The sequence below is a fragment of the Chinchilla lanigera genome, unplaced genomic scaffold, assembly GCF_000276665.1.
Source record: "Chinchilla lanigera isolate Chin_1 unplaced genomic scaffold, ChiLan1.0 scaffold00020, whole genome shotgun sequence".
NCBI classification, from domain to species: Eukaryota; Metazoa; Chordata; class Mammalia; order Rodentia; family Chinchillidae; genus Chinchilla; species Chinchilla lanigera.
This window is the reverse complement of record NW_004955421.1, coordinates 8,890,694-8,905,104: the sequence shown is the minus strand read 5'-3', so window position 1 is coordinate 8,905,104 and position 14,411 is coordinate 8,890,694. Positions and strand designations below refer to the sequence as shown.

The following is a 14,411-nucleotide window of genomic DNA, read 5'->3' as shown; positions in this document are numbered from 1 at the left end:
ATTATTTGTGAAACGTGTTTGTTGTCTGGTATTTGGGCAGAGTGAGTACTCCCAGACTCTCACTCAGGTTACTCCACCCTTAAGGAAGAAATTACTTCAGATTCGAGATTATATGTCAATTAGACGTCCAACGCCCATTCATACTGTATGAAAATTTTGTTTTCAAACATCATCCCATAAAAATAAGTCATCTGTTACTACCCCATTAACAAATCCAGTGCTAGTTTCTGCATTTGGCCCCTCTACATTTTAGACCCACCATCAACTTACGTTCTGTAGCTTTTAGCAAATAGGCTTCTTTCTGCGTATGTGTCTCTGCCCCTTTTTTCTTCTTGTCTGTCTCTTTTCTTTTTCTGTCCTCCATGATTGAGTTTTATATCCTCTTCTTCTTTTTCAGCAGTGACTACAATAATATACAGCAGCGGTAAGCACTGCTTGAGCCCTGTAGGTGTTCACTGTGTGCCAGGCATTGTACTAGGTCCTGTGCTCACGGCATAGTCTAAGTCCTTAAACACCTCCTCATGGTGAGCTCTGGTGTCATCACTGGGTATGGTGGCAGCACCTCTGCTCTTGAGAAAGGTGCAGTAACTTGCCCCAGCTTTCATAGCTCAGGAGATTTGGGTCTCCACAGCTAAGGGTCCTAACAGTGACCCTTTGCAGGGAGTTCCTCCCTTCCCTGACTCCCCCACCCCACCCCACCCCATCCCACTGGCTGCGCATAGCCCTGTCTGGATGCTCTGTCAAGCCTCAACCCCACCATGTGCTCGTCCTTCCTCAGTGGTCCCCTTCCCCTAGTCACTCAGGCTGTCTTGCATGCGAGTCACATACTGATCCCCACTGAGCTCCTGGAATCTTAGCACCTCCTTTTACTTCCTCCTTTTCTTCCAGAATATCCATTCTTCCTCTTTTTTTTTTTCCTTACAGTACAGAGGGTTGACTCTGTGGGTGCCCTATCTTTAAGCTATATCCTCAGCTCTTTTTATTTTGAGAGAGGGCCTCCCTATATTACCCATGCTGACCTCAAACCTTTCGTTCTCCCATCTCAGCCATCCAAGTAGCTGGGACTGTAGTGTGTTACCACCCCCAGTTAGGGCATCCATTTAAAAAATTCCTGTGATGTCAAACTCTTTGCCTTATATGTTTTCCCCTAGTGTTATAAACCAATTAATGGAGATTTCGCCCTTCCCATTATAAAGTGAGGATGACTGTTTTTTATACTTTGGGCTGTAATAGTTGTTTCACATGAATGTTTTCCTTTCTTGCACATATTTGAGGCTAATTGATTTGGAAAATTAAGTTTGATCCTCTTTTGTCTTTTATTTTTATTTTTGGTACTGGGGAGTTGAACTCTCAGGGTTTTCTCACAGAGAGCTACATCTCCAGCTCTTTTTTATTTATTATTTTGAGACAAGATCTTACGAAGTTACCCCACTGGGCTTGAACCTTTAATTCTCCTGCCTCAACCTCCCATAGTGTTTTTTCCTTTTAATATGTTAATGTTTATGGATCACCAGTCATGGACTCTGTGAGTGACCGGCAGTCTTTATGGCCCTGGTGTCTGTAGATGAATGGTGGTTACCTCCAAACGGCTTTATTGACTCACTGAGCTTTTAGCACTCCAACAGAACTTGGAGAACCTGTGTGCACACATGTGCTAGCCAGGGGTATGGCTCCGACTCACCTTTGAAATCTGTTAAAAAGAAAGGTTCTGGGGTTTTTTCCTGGAGTATAGCTTAGGTAAATCTGGCGAAGACTGGGTCCTCAGTATATTCAGAAACTGATGAATAGCCACCTACTTGAGAACTCTGAAGACCAATTCTTTCATTTTGCAGACAGAGAAACTGAGACCAAGAGGAGTGAAATGACACAGTTGCAGCATGCTACTATTAGGAAGTGCCAGCTAAAATCTAGACTCAACTGGGACTCTTTCTCCCACTGCTTCCTCCTTGATTGAGAACTTGATGATTAACCCTGCCCTGGGTTGGATTCTGACCCCACCTTTTCAAGTGTTACATTAGCTTTGGTGCCATTACTGTATTTACACTCACAGGGGCCTGGGGTGGGACTCTGTGTGTATATTTATACTCTTGATCTTTGCAAAAAGTCTCAGACTATTGGCCACACTGTCCGCCCTCTTGATGAATAGTGAGGTCTTCTGTTTTGAAGCTATGGGAGGCAAAGTGCTTGCTGGGCTCCTCTGGACACTTTGAATCACCTACAGATGGATACTGAGCTGCAGTCTAGCACATCTTTTGGGCTGCAAAACAGGGAATACAGTGCCCTCATGAAGCTTTTATTCCAGTGTACTTTCAGAGTTAGCCAGGGGGGTTGGGAGGAGGGAGCAGGAGAGGCAGGGAGTTCCCTGGACCAGAAAGGCTTGCGTGTGGGGCATGAAGCTTTATGGAGAAGGCGAGGCTCAGAATCAGGGTCTTGAGCAATATGGTCGGACTTTAGGAGATTGTCTTAGTCACTTTCTCATTGATGAGACACAATACCCAACACCCAAAACTTGAAAGAAGAGAGCCTTATTTTGGCCCATAGCTTATAGAGGTTTCAGTCCATAGTCAGTTGGCTCCAAGACAAGATGGCATGGCAGAGGAGCACAGCGGAGGAGAAGCTGTTCATCTCATAGAATCCAGGAGGCAGAGAGAGAGTGTCGGGGGCGGAGCTGGGAAGGGAGGGCTGCCCCTCTGGGCCATGCTCACAGTGAGCTGCCTCTTCTGACCAGGCCCTTCCTCCTCATGGCTACTGTACCCCATAACCCAGTCACCTCCAGGTTGCATGAGGCTATGAGCATATGAGGCTTTAGGGCGATGTCTAGATATAAACCATAATAGGGATGAAAGGGAATTCTGAAGGAAAGAGCAGTAGGAGTACAGACTGAATATTTAATAGTTCCTTGCCTTTGTGGTAAGAGGCAGCATAGACAAATGGCAAAAAGTACTCCAAACCATAACATGTTCGCTAGGAATAAGTTTCAAGGCCACTTGGAAAATGATCCAGCTCTTCCAATACCAGCTTTAAGAATTTGCACAAGTCATATAACTTCTTTAGGTCTCAGTTTTATCATCTATTCAAAATAGTATTTGTAGTGTTTTTTTTTTTTAAGTGCTGTATAAATTAGATGGACCAGTCAAGATTTTAAATATGTAATTTGGGACTCACAATTTTTTTGTATATTCTCCACTAATTGCTTATGAAGCTCCAAACCCTCTTCCTATCTGTGCATTTGCACTGGGTTCCTGACATGTGAAAACGCTCTGCGCTTTTTCCTCCCTCCTCTGTTTCTACCCTTCCAGTAATTCCAGTATAACTTCCCTGTCTGCAGCTTTTCATGTGATCTCAGGCACACTTCATTGCTGGCTGTATTATTTTATTCCTTGTCTTATAGCCCTTAGGTTATACTATCCTTATCAGCTTGCTTTTAGGGCTCCAGCAATAGCCTTGCGTGCCCTAGAGCTGAAGCCTGGCTCATCTTCGTGTTCCAGTGTCTGGCACCAATTGGCTCCTCAGCTGTGATTAGTTGAATACATTGACCCATTGCTGTGTCTTCTAACTTAGCAATGCTACATGTTGTGCTCAGGTCTGAGTGTGGTTCAGGGTAAAGGAGCGACAGAAATCAGTAGCTCAGTAGGTCCAGAACCTGGGGTTTTGAATTATGTTTAAGTCCACGCATAGGGGACCTCTGTTGTAAATAGTCACCCCAATAGTCAGTCTATTGGGTGACTGTGGCAGTCTAAATTATGCACAGGGAAAACCCAGGGATATTTGATTTTTGCATAGTGCTTAGGGTTTTATTTTCCAGACTTGGTTTGATACAGCATTTATCTGTGTCTTCTTTGCAGACTGGTTGATGATCGTTGTGTTGTGCAGCCGGAAGCTGGGGACCTTAATAATCCGCCTAAGAAATTCAGAGGTAAGATGGTGGCCTTTCTGGAGTGGCCATCTCAACTCACTTGAAAATTCTTGAAAGGTATCACTGTGTATGTGTGTTTTGGTTTTGATAAGCAATGAGAATTTATTTACCTATGTGGCTGCTTCAATCTGTGTTCAGTTCCTGGCTTTATAACTTTCTGGAAAATATATAAATAAATTTAGTGTTGGTGTCAAGATGGGATGGTTTTTTTTATTAGGTCCTTAATTTGTCTGTCAGATGCCTGTTGGTAAGTGCCAATTCATTGATGCAGATATTTCTCCAAACAAATAGGTTTTATGGATCTAGTTACAAGGAACATTGGCTCTTCCAGCAAATCTCACTGTGCATTTGGAATACTGATACTCCTAGATCCCCTCAGTAGAATGAGACATTCTTTATGACACATTTGCTTTTGAGTTAAAAGAGGTAGATCAACTTTCCTACCAGTGTTTGCTTTCTTTTTAGACCTCTTGCTTTTGGTGTCTTCCTTGAAAGATAACTGAGTTTACTGCAGAAGGTATTTAAAATATAGTTGCTATCTTCGGTGATAAACACTTTATTTTATTTTTTTGTGGTCGTGGTAGTTAATGACTTGATGTAACATTAAATGAATTCTCAGGGTCTTACTCTAGAGCAATTAAATTAATCTCCAGAGGTTGAGGTAGGGGTATTAGCATTTTTAAAGGCTTCTCGCATGTATAGCTAAAGTTAAGAACCCACAGAGTTAGGTATTTGACTCATGGCCTCAGACTCAAAGGACTCAAGCTTTGAGGTGCAGATTATATCATTTTAGTTATAAATTCTTCATGCTGAATAATTTAGAAATGGACTTTTTGGATGAAAGCTAAAGAAGTTAGAGTAGAATAGAAGGCAGACATTCGGATGGAAAGAAGCCATTTGGAAGATGTTTGGTGTTGAGCATCTAGTTGGCATATCAGGAGAATGTTTTCACCTGAGGATTAGGGGAAACTATTGTTTTTAAAAAAGACTTTGATGTAGGCAGTCCCTGGGTAATGGGCACCTGAGGTAACTGTCACGTCTTCTACCTGTTTCTTTTTCCAGAACAAAATTTTGAGTGCACAGGCTGTGAAAGATTTGACCCAACCATAATAATGTAGTCTTTCAGAGAACTAATTCTTCACTCCATGGTTAACGGACTGTGTTGCTCGCTTTGCTGAGGCTGCTGCCTGCATTAGCTCAGGGAATCATTACCTGAGGAGGGCATGGATGGACTAAGAGTGAAGTATTTCTTCTGGGGTTCCACGGCTGGGGAGGGGTGGAGTAGGAGTCTGGTTCTCAATTTTTGGCTGCACAGGGAAATCACCTGGAAAACTTTTTAAAATACTGATGTTGAGCGCTATGGTTTTTGAAAGCTTTCCATGTGATTCTCTTATCTCTCCAAGTTTAGGAAGTGCTGCTAATAGTAATGAACTATAAACTATCAACTTCACTGCTCAGGGAAGAGCTAGTCAGGCTTGATTTTTGTACCTGGGACCAAGTGGAGGGATGTATACATTTCTTCACATTTTTGTGGTCAGAGCACTTAAACTCTTGAGACATTTTAAAGTATACGCTATATCGTTGCTGTTGGTAGTCACCGTGTTTGTAAGTAGATCTATTGAATTTATTCCTCCTATCTAAATGAAATTTTGTCTTTGACTACATCCCCTCAGTGTCCCAACCCATCCCAGCCCCTTGTCACTGCCATTGTAGTCTTTGCTTCTATTAGTTCAGTTCTTTAAGATTCCTCATGTAGGGCTGGGGATATAGCTCAGTGGCACAGCGCCTGCCTGGCAAAAGCAAGGTCCTGAGTTCGATTTCTGGGACCAAAAAAAAAAAAAAGATTCCTCATATAGGTGAGATTGTGCAGTATTTGTTGTTCAGTCCATGGCTTATTTCACTTAGTGTCCTGCAGTTGTTATCAGGAACGAGCCAGGGGCTTTGAATACCCAGTCAGAACATTCAACTAAATAGGACCATAGCAGGGGAAGTCGGAAGAGATATGTTTTCCTAGCACTAGGTTAAAATTGTCTCATGCCGGGATGTATAGCTGGTGGCTGATTTGAAGGGATTGTCTGTAGATAAAAGCAACAGTCTGATAGAGGCTGTTTGGAAAGAACCAAAGTCCACCTATGGCCTGGCCTGGTTCTACCGGTGGTCATTTGACAATAACTTGATTTGTTGACTATGTCTCTCCATAATTTAAAAATAAAGTTTTCTAGATTGTGAACTGCTTTGTACTTATGGGAAAATCTGGTTCAGAAAAGCCTGTGCTGCAGGCTGTGTGGATGTGGGTCAGGGCTTCCTGGCCTTTGTATGCTGAACTGGGGGTTCACTGTTCCCAGGTGAGAAGCCCAGGCAGGTAAACCTGGGCAAGCTGCTGCAGTGCTGGAGAGGTTGGTTCCTTCATGACGAACTTGGGCAGTGGGTATTTAAGATGTTTTTCAAAGTATCCCTTCAGCTGTGGTATAGCATACTTAAAAACTTTTTTCCTAAATTGAAGAAAAGAGATCTCTTGTTTGGAAGAGATTGCTGGCTTTCCAGATGTAAGTATGTTTTGAAGTTAAAATCATTTTGATGTTTAGACATTGTGCATTGGGCAGTTGGGCGATCTGGAGGCATTTCTAGCCTATTTCCATGCAGTGTCATTGCATCCTGGAGTTTAACAAACCCATGTGGAAGAGAGGGGTGCTGGCGAACAGCCCAATAGAATGGAGTCTTTATCTAAACAGTCTGCAGAGCTACATTTAGTCATTTGGGTTTGCTCTTGCTTCCATTGTTTCCTTGCCAAGTGATTTTCTATATTGAGAGCCATCATAACCTGTTCTTAAGTAAATGGAAAGCAGAGGCCAGTTGATGCAGTGCTGGCCATGACTTCTGACCTTGGGGTTCTAATTTTGTGTGCTCCTCCTCAGAGCTCAACTTTGCTGGTTAATAATGTAGGTCCTTGAACCAGGTTCACATACAAGTTCCACTCATTCTTACCTGTGTGACCCTGAACAAATTACTCGACCCTTGTGAGTCTTGGATTTCTCATCTGTAAAATAGACTGACATAATCTCTACCTCCTAAAGCCATCATGAAGATTAATTGTGTGTTAAGACTTTAGTGCTTGATGAAATCCTGTCAGTTGTAAAAATGTGGAGGGACCTGGAGGACATTATGCTAAGTGAAATAAACCAGGCACAGAACAAATACCTTACTCATGTGGAATTCTAAAAAGTTGATCTCATAGAAATTGACAGTAGGACAGTAGTTCCCAGAGACTGGGAAAAGCAGCAGTAGGAGAGAAGGAGAGAGATTGGTAGTGGATACAAAATTACAGTTAGGAGAGAGAAGTTTGGTTATGTCCTGTTGTACAATAGAGTAACTGTAGTTAATAATAATGTGTTATATTCTTCTTTTTTCTTTTTGCCTTTTTGAGACAGGTTCTCGCTATGTAGTTCAGGCTGGCCTTAAACCCATTATGTATTCCAAGCTGGCCTTGAACTCGTGGCAGTCCTCCTGCCACAGTGCTAGGATTATGGGTGTCCCCACCATGACTGGCTGGCATTGCATTGTATATTTCAAAACAGAAGAAAAGATTTTGAATGTTTTCTACAGGAAGAAATTAGTGATAAAAGACTATGGCTGTGTCTCAGTGGTTGAGTGCTTGCCTAACATGCGTATATGAGGCCCTGTGTTTGACCACTAGTATTGCCAAAAACTAAACAAAAGAAATAGTAAACATTTAAGATGATGGATATACTAATAACCCTGATGTAATCATCATCCAATGCATACATGAATTGAAACCTCCAGACATATGTATAATAATTATGTGTTGATCAAAAATTAAAACAAAAAAAGTTAAAAGGTAAGAGTTTAGTGCCAAGGACATCTGGTCTTTAGTCAAGGGCTCAGTAAGCTTTACCTTTTATCTTCTCATTCCTAGTAGTTAGAGCCTAGCACTCTCAAATGGTAGTAGAAGGGAAGGAGTTATAGTAGAATCCTTCAATGATATGAGAATAATTTTACAGTGTATTGATACCCTTTTTGTCTTTCAATGCTTTGTAAGTAAGAGCCTACACATGGAACCATGGGCCTAGACTTGAGGCCGTTGCTTCCCTGTGCAAGTTGAGTGACCTTGAGAGAGATGTAATTTTTCTGAGCTTCTTTCTCCCTGTGTAGAATGTGGGAACTAATTCTTCCCTTAGAAAGACAATAGGATTAAAACTGATATGGATGAAGAGCCTAACAGAGTACTTGGGACATGGTTGTTTCTCAGTGGTTAGTAGCTGTATCTTTTCCAGTAGATGAGGAAGTTAAAAATTGAACACAGTTGTTCAAAGTGCATGTCTAAAATTATTTTTAAAAACTTTCCTTGACTGTATCTCCTGCCTTAACTTTATCTAGAGGAAAGAAAGGTTGGCTGCGCATCTATTTCACATAAATCAAATCTTTTTCATCATCTAAGTGAATTTTTGACAGTGTCATTTCCCTTTGTGCGATGAGGAGAGCTGAGATGTAGAATAAGTTTTGGTTCTTCTGTCAATATGATATCATTTTAAGCACCAGCGTCTGTGGGAGTTAAGACTTATCTTTTCTCCATGATTTGTATTGGCTTTGCCTATAATCCTGAAAGAATAGGGAAGGCAAACAACCATCAGATTGAAACGTGGAATAGAATTCTTTTCTCTATATTATCTTTTCCTCCTCCCACTCCTACCCATCCCTCCACCTCAAGATGCTAAACAGAAAAGGCATCTAAGAAAGGATAGTAACTGACAGTCCATCTCCACTTTGATTCCAGAATCTCTGCTGTTTTAAGTATAACCTCTGGGTGGTTGAAGTAGAAACGAGAGAATCTTGAATTTGGGGAAATATGATAAGTTTTAGAGTTGATCATGCCATTTGTTGTGTAATCTTTTTCCTTTTTCCTTTTTTTTTTTTTTTTTGAGATTGGGGCAACAGTAAAGTTCTTGTCCTTAAAAACCTGACCTTCTCCATTCACTTTAAGGGGCCAACCCTGGCCCCCAGTTCTTGATCTTGGGTAGATGTTACTGTTTTGATGTTATCAAAGTGTGTAATCCTTAGACTTGGAGAAGCCCCTCAGTCTCAGAGGAACAAAGCTATTTAAAGGGAAATGTAGAAGTTGGGATGGGGAGAAGTTGGGCAAGGAAAGATGAAGTAAAAGGAAACATGATCACATCATTAGTGGGCATCTGAAATGGGGAGGAGGTACATGTCACGCTGGGTGTATGCATGTTCTTGGTATTTCCCTGCCGCCTGATGCTCTTTTGTCTTTCCAGTCAAGTTGGTTTCAACCACAGTACACCTGTATCGTTGTGGTCTTACTGTATATCAGCTGCTGACACAGGTGGTAGGGGGCAAAATGAGTTACGTACATTCCCCTGTGCTTTCAGGTGATTTAGGGTTTTGTGCAGAACAGACTCACGTTATAAGTAACAGTAGCTAACACTGATGGAGCATTTACTTTGTATAAAGAACTTTCCATGAAATATCTCTTTCAATCTGTATAACTCACTCATGTGTTGCAGGTATGGGTGTTCCCTTTATACAGATGAAGAAATGAAGGCTCTAAAATAGAACAACTTGCCTGTAGATTGTTAAATGTCGCTTCTTCTTTGGTAATCATTCATTTCAGAAACGTTTATTAGGCACCTCCCATGTTCCAGTCATTTATACTCCGGGGGGGAAAAGATACTAACATTCTCTAAGAAGTCCACGCCAGTACACAGTGACAATCTTTAAGGAAATTTGTTAGTGGGATTGTCTACACAACAGCAGTTTGTATGCAAGTAGAAGTGAAGTGATGAGATACCTTCCAGTGTCCAGCTGGGACAAAGTAGTAAGGCATTTTCATGTAGATCCTTGCTTTGAGCTGTGCAACACCTCCTCAGGCTGGGACTATCTGTTTTCACCTGATGCCACGGGTACTGATAAAGATCAGGAGCTCTTGAGTGTCAGAGTCAGGCCAGAGCCCTCTTCTGAGGGTTGGGACTGGTGTCTTCTCCCTTGTCTGCCCTGGGGACCCTTTTCTTCTGGTACAAGAATTCCCTAAATCCATGCCCTTGTCACCTCCAGAAGTCTGTAAATGAGAAAGGTAGTCCTTTTCTGCTGTATGCCAAAGCTCTTCCTAGCTGTCATTTAGGACCATTTAAATGAGAAATGATGCCAAGTAGGAAGATGGAAGGCCTTGTTCTTTTTTATTTAGTGCATCCATCTTTAGCCATTGTCAGGACAAGCTAGGGGATATGCAGTGTGCTCCTTGTAGCAGGATTTGAGTCCTCTTTGAACAGCCAGTGAGCGGCTAGACTAGGCCAGTATAATCTCTGGATCTGTGTTCCCTTATCAGTTGAATAGAGTTTCTATGAAGTAAGTCACAGGATTCCGTCCAGCTTGAAACGTTGCAATCAGTGGCAGAAACAAGCAGGTAAATGTCGGACAAAGAAGCATTGGAATTTAGGAGCCTTGTGCTGGCTACGAAGTAGGTTCCTGCTCCTGTGGGGTTATGGGTGTTTTCTGTCAAGTTAAGAGAATGAAAGAATCAGGCCGTATCCTCAGGCCAGATGGGGACGCAGCCAGATGTTATCTAGAGTGGCCATAGCACATTTTCTGGCCCAGCTTTCTTGAAAACCATCCTCTTTGGCAGCACATTGTTTTAGTTGTTGCTAAGCAACACCACCCCCCTCCCCCGGGCAAGTCATTGAAGGAATGAACCCGTATCTTACTTTGTTTTATATACCCGTGTGGAAAAGGGAGGGCCTAACTTAAATTTTGTTTCCTCTTTTGATTCTAATGCATGATGGGCCTTTCTCAGGGGGGATAAGGGACTTAGCTTTTGCCTGCCTTGTTAAGTAAGGTAGAAAAATCACTATTGAAGGGGCTTGTCAAGTGTAGGTTCTGAGGCATATGGAAGGTTTTGGGCATGTGTGTAGCTGCCTTGTAGGACAGTCTCTTGCAACTTGTTCTGTTCACAAAAGTCAATTCAAATTTAATAAAAAGATTAGTATTTTTTATAATCTTCATTTCAGATTTACCACCTTATTTCAGTCTTGCACCAGCAGACTCCATTTAAAGGGAACAAAACTATAATTTAAATCAATTCCCTGGGCAACATAGACTGCTCCCAGCGTGTTACACAATCGCTGGGGCTGCTGCCTGCCACTTGGTTATGCAGGAGTCCCACACACTGTAGCGAGTCCTCGCTAGAGTCCCGCCTACTTGCTGAGAGCTGTGAGCAGCGTAACTGAGGGCTCTGCGCATCCTGAGCATGGGCCCCCTGTGATGCCCTGGAGCCATTCTTTTGCAAATATTGGAGTCTCCCCTGGAAAGTAGACCTCAGACCCCTGTTTTATATTCCTGTACCCTTACAGTTAATTGCTAATGAAGAACAATTTTCAGCTCGATATGCATAAAATTCTTCCAGTGCAACAAATAGGTTTACTTTGTCATCGAATTGAATCCCAGTATTGCTATTGTGGTTTCTTCCATTCAAGGCAAAATAGATTTGGAAATCTCAGCAAGTGTAATTGGGTCATATTGTCATATTGTTATACAGTTCTCCTGACAGCACTATGTAGTGCTTGATTAAGGACTTTTCTTTTGGCAGAGGGTTTTATAATCCTGTCTTCAGAGCATTGATGATGATGTGTGGTGAATCACTTGAGCTTATGAAAACTCTTTCTCTCTCTTATTTGACAAGTGAGGAAATTAGAGAGATTTAGGAAGTCTGCTGAGGTCACAGAGCAGTGCCGGGTCAAAACTGGGGTTGGAACACACAGTGAGTTTCTACCCATACTTCTGGGTCATGGATTAAAAGAATCTTTTTGTTCCATCTCCCTCTTATTAATAATAACCTGTTGTCTGTAAATAAATGAAAATAATGCTGAAAATAGCCCTTACAGATGTTAATTTAATCTATTTAATATATATAGTGTCTTTTATATACATTGATTTATTTAATCTCATAACGATCCATAAGGAAGTTACATTTTTATAAATAAGGCAGCTGAAATGCAAGATGTTGAGTATTTGGTCCAAGATCACATAACTAGAAGTGGTGGAGCCAGGATGTGAATCCAGATAGTTTGACATCAGAAACCCTCCTCTTCACACCTACTCTAAACTGCCTTTAGAAAGGGGATTGGCCTCAAAATAGTCCAAGAAAAAATTACTGGATTTCTTAATCAGTTTCTTCCTTTAAGAACGTCAAATACGTCATTTTGAGGTACACTGAGCCAGCTTCTATACTAGAGATGTGTGTTGCCAGCTTAACAACCTTGAGTATAGTATTTATCACAGCTGTCTTCTATTTTAGTCTCCCTGAATAGAATTTGGAGCACCTGGAGGGACTACAGCTTGCCCCGCATTGCTGGCCCAGTGCCTGGCATAATGTTGATCCTTAGTTTAAAAGCTGGTTGAAAAGCAATTAGTTTTCTTCCTGATACTGTTTTTCACTCTTCCAGGTCCTAGTTTTGTTTTTGCTGATGACATTTTGTCAACTGGCTGCTAGTACTTGTACTCTGCTTCCTCAGGCTGTCCTTTAATTTCTTTCCAAACTGCCCAGGTCTTGTAATTCTGTAAAGACTTGTCTTCTTCCTGAAAAATGAACTTTTACTAGCTCCTTGTTGTGGTTTAGATTAAAAGTCTTACGTGTTTAGAAGGCAGCTGGATCATGGGGATTCATCCACGATGAGTTCAACAGCTGAATGTGGTGTTAGGATGTGGTCCAGGCTGGAGGTGGTCACTGGGAATATGACCTGGAAAAGTATGTTTCTGTTCCCAGCTTCTCCCTTCCCTTTTTCTGTTTCCTGGCTGCTGTGGAATGAGCAGCTTACCTCCACCATGCCTTTCCACCATGTCATTTCTGCCTTGGAATCAGCCGAACATGGACTGAAACCGTAAGTCAAAATAAATCCCTCCTCCTCTAAATCAGGGGTGGTGAATTTATAGCATATGTCTCAGCCAGCTGTTTATCACTGAAAGCTCTAAAAGGTTTGCTGTCACTGCTTTAAGTTGTGGATAATGGGTATTTTGTCCCAGCAGCAGGAATGTGACCAATATGGGTTTTGGTATTGAGGGTGGTCATTGCTGTAACTGTACTGGAAATGTGTTTTAGAAGCCCTTGGAACTGGTTTGTATGAGAAGCTTGGAAAGTTTTGGAGATGCCACCCAGAGAAACCCTGGAAAGCTGTAAGCTGAATTTGATGGGAGATTCTGGTTAGAGCTCGTAAGACAGAACGCTGATAGGAATGTAGACAATAGAACAAGGAACCCACTGGGCAGTTGGACTAGAGGCTATGTGTGTTGTACCCTGGCAGGAAATTTGCCTACATTTTGTCCATGTCCTGAGACTTTGTGGGAGACTGAGATCAAGGACAGTGGATAATGTAGTGGAGGAGATTTTAAAGCAGACCAGTGTTCAGGTTGTGGCATGGGTACTGCTGGCTGCTTTTAGCTAGATCTATTACGAAAATTAGGAACAAAAAGCAGATGTGGTTCTCTCGGATTTGTTTCACTGTGCTTAGCCATCCTGGCACTCAGGAGTCTGCAGCCATAATTCAAGGAGGCTTGACTGCTGCTTAAGTTGATGGCAGACCATGGCATCATCCCTGTGCTGCTGATTTTATAGATATAAAAGTTATGAGGTCAAGGAGGCTTCCACACAGGTTTGAAAGAAGTCTTAGGAGACCAGGCATTGTGCCCCTAAGAGGGCAGTGCATGAAGTTCTAAGAGTAAAGCTGAAAGTATAATGGAGACCTCAGGAAGTTGAAAATGCCAGGAATGTGGAATGTCTGCTGAGGAAGACTAGAGTCAGTGAGCAGAGCCACTCCTGAGAGAGGCCATGATGGCTGCAACTGGCAGTGTCTCAGAGGCAGGTCTGTTCAGTTTCTTTGGAGCTCATGTCTTGCCACAGTCTGTCCCAGATGCTGGACATGGAGCTGTAGTATTTAATCTTTGCCTTGCTGGGCATCAGTCTGGCTTTGGTCTGATTCATTTCTGTCTCCCAATTTCTCCCTTTTGCAATGGGACTGATTATCCTGTGCCATTGTATACTGTAAGTGTTTCACTTTCCTTTTGATTTTCACAGGGGCTCATAACCAAGAGTTTGCCTTGAGTCTCAGTGGAGCATTTGGACTTGAACTTTCCAGCAGCGCTAGAACTGTAAAGACTTTGGTGACCCTTAGAGGTGGACTAAATGAGTGTACTTTGTTAATTAGATGGACATGAGTCTTCTGGGGAACAGGAAGAGAATATTATGATTTAGATCTAAAGTGTCTCCCAAATGTCTAATTTGGAAGATGTCGTAATTACTTTTCTTTTATTGCTGTGCCAAAATACCCAGTGCCAACAATTTAAGGGAGGAAAGGTTTATTTAGCTCACAGTTTTAGGGGTTTGGGGCCATAATCCACTGGCTCCAAGGCAGGTGGCATGTGGCAGGAGTGCAACCATTCATGGTGCCAGAAGAAAGCAAAAGTAACAAGACAG

General features: G+C 42.1%; 1 protein-coding gene across 7 annotated transcripts in view; it reads left to right on the top strand.

The window, feature by feature from the left end:
• LOC102003352 (inositol 1,4,5-trisphosphate receptor type 1) overlaps nucleotides 1–14,411 on the top strand; it is a gene marked incomplete in the record, with an annotated part of 324,788 nt that overhangs the window by 22,947 nt on the left and 287,430 nt on the right. For all 7 annotated transcript variants that reach the window (XM_013513715.1, XM_013513713.1, XM_013513710.1 and 4 more), the window contains 1 exon segment: nucleotides 3,846–3,916. In XM_013513715.1, coding sequence (XP_013369169.1) covers nucleotides 3,846–3,916 — 71 coding nt within the window.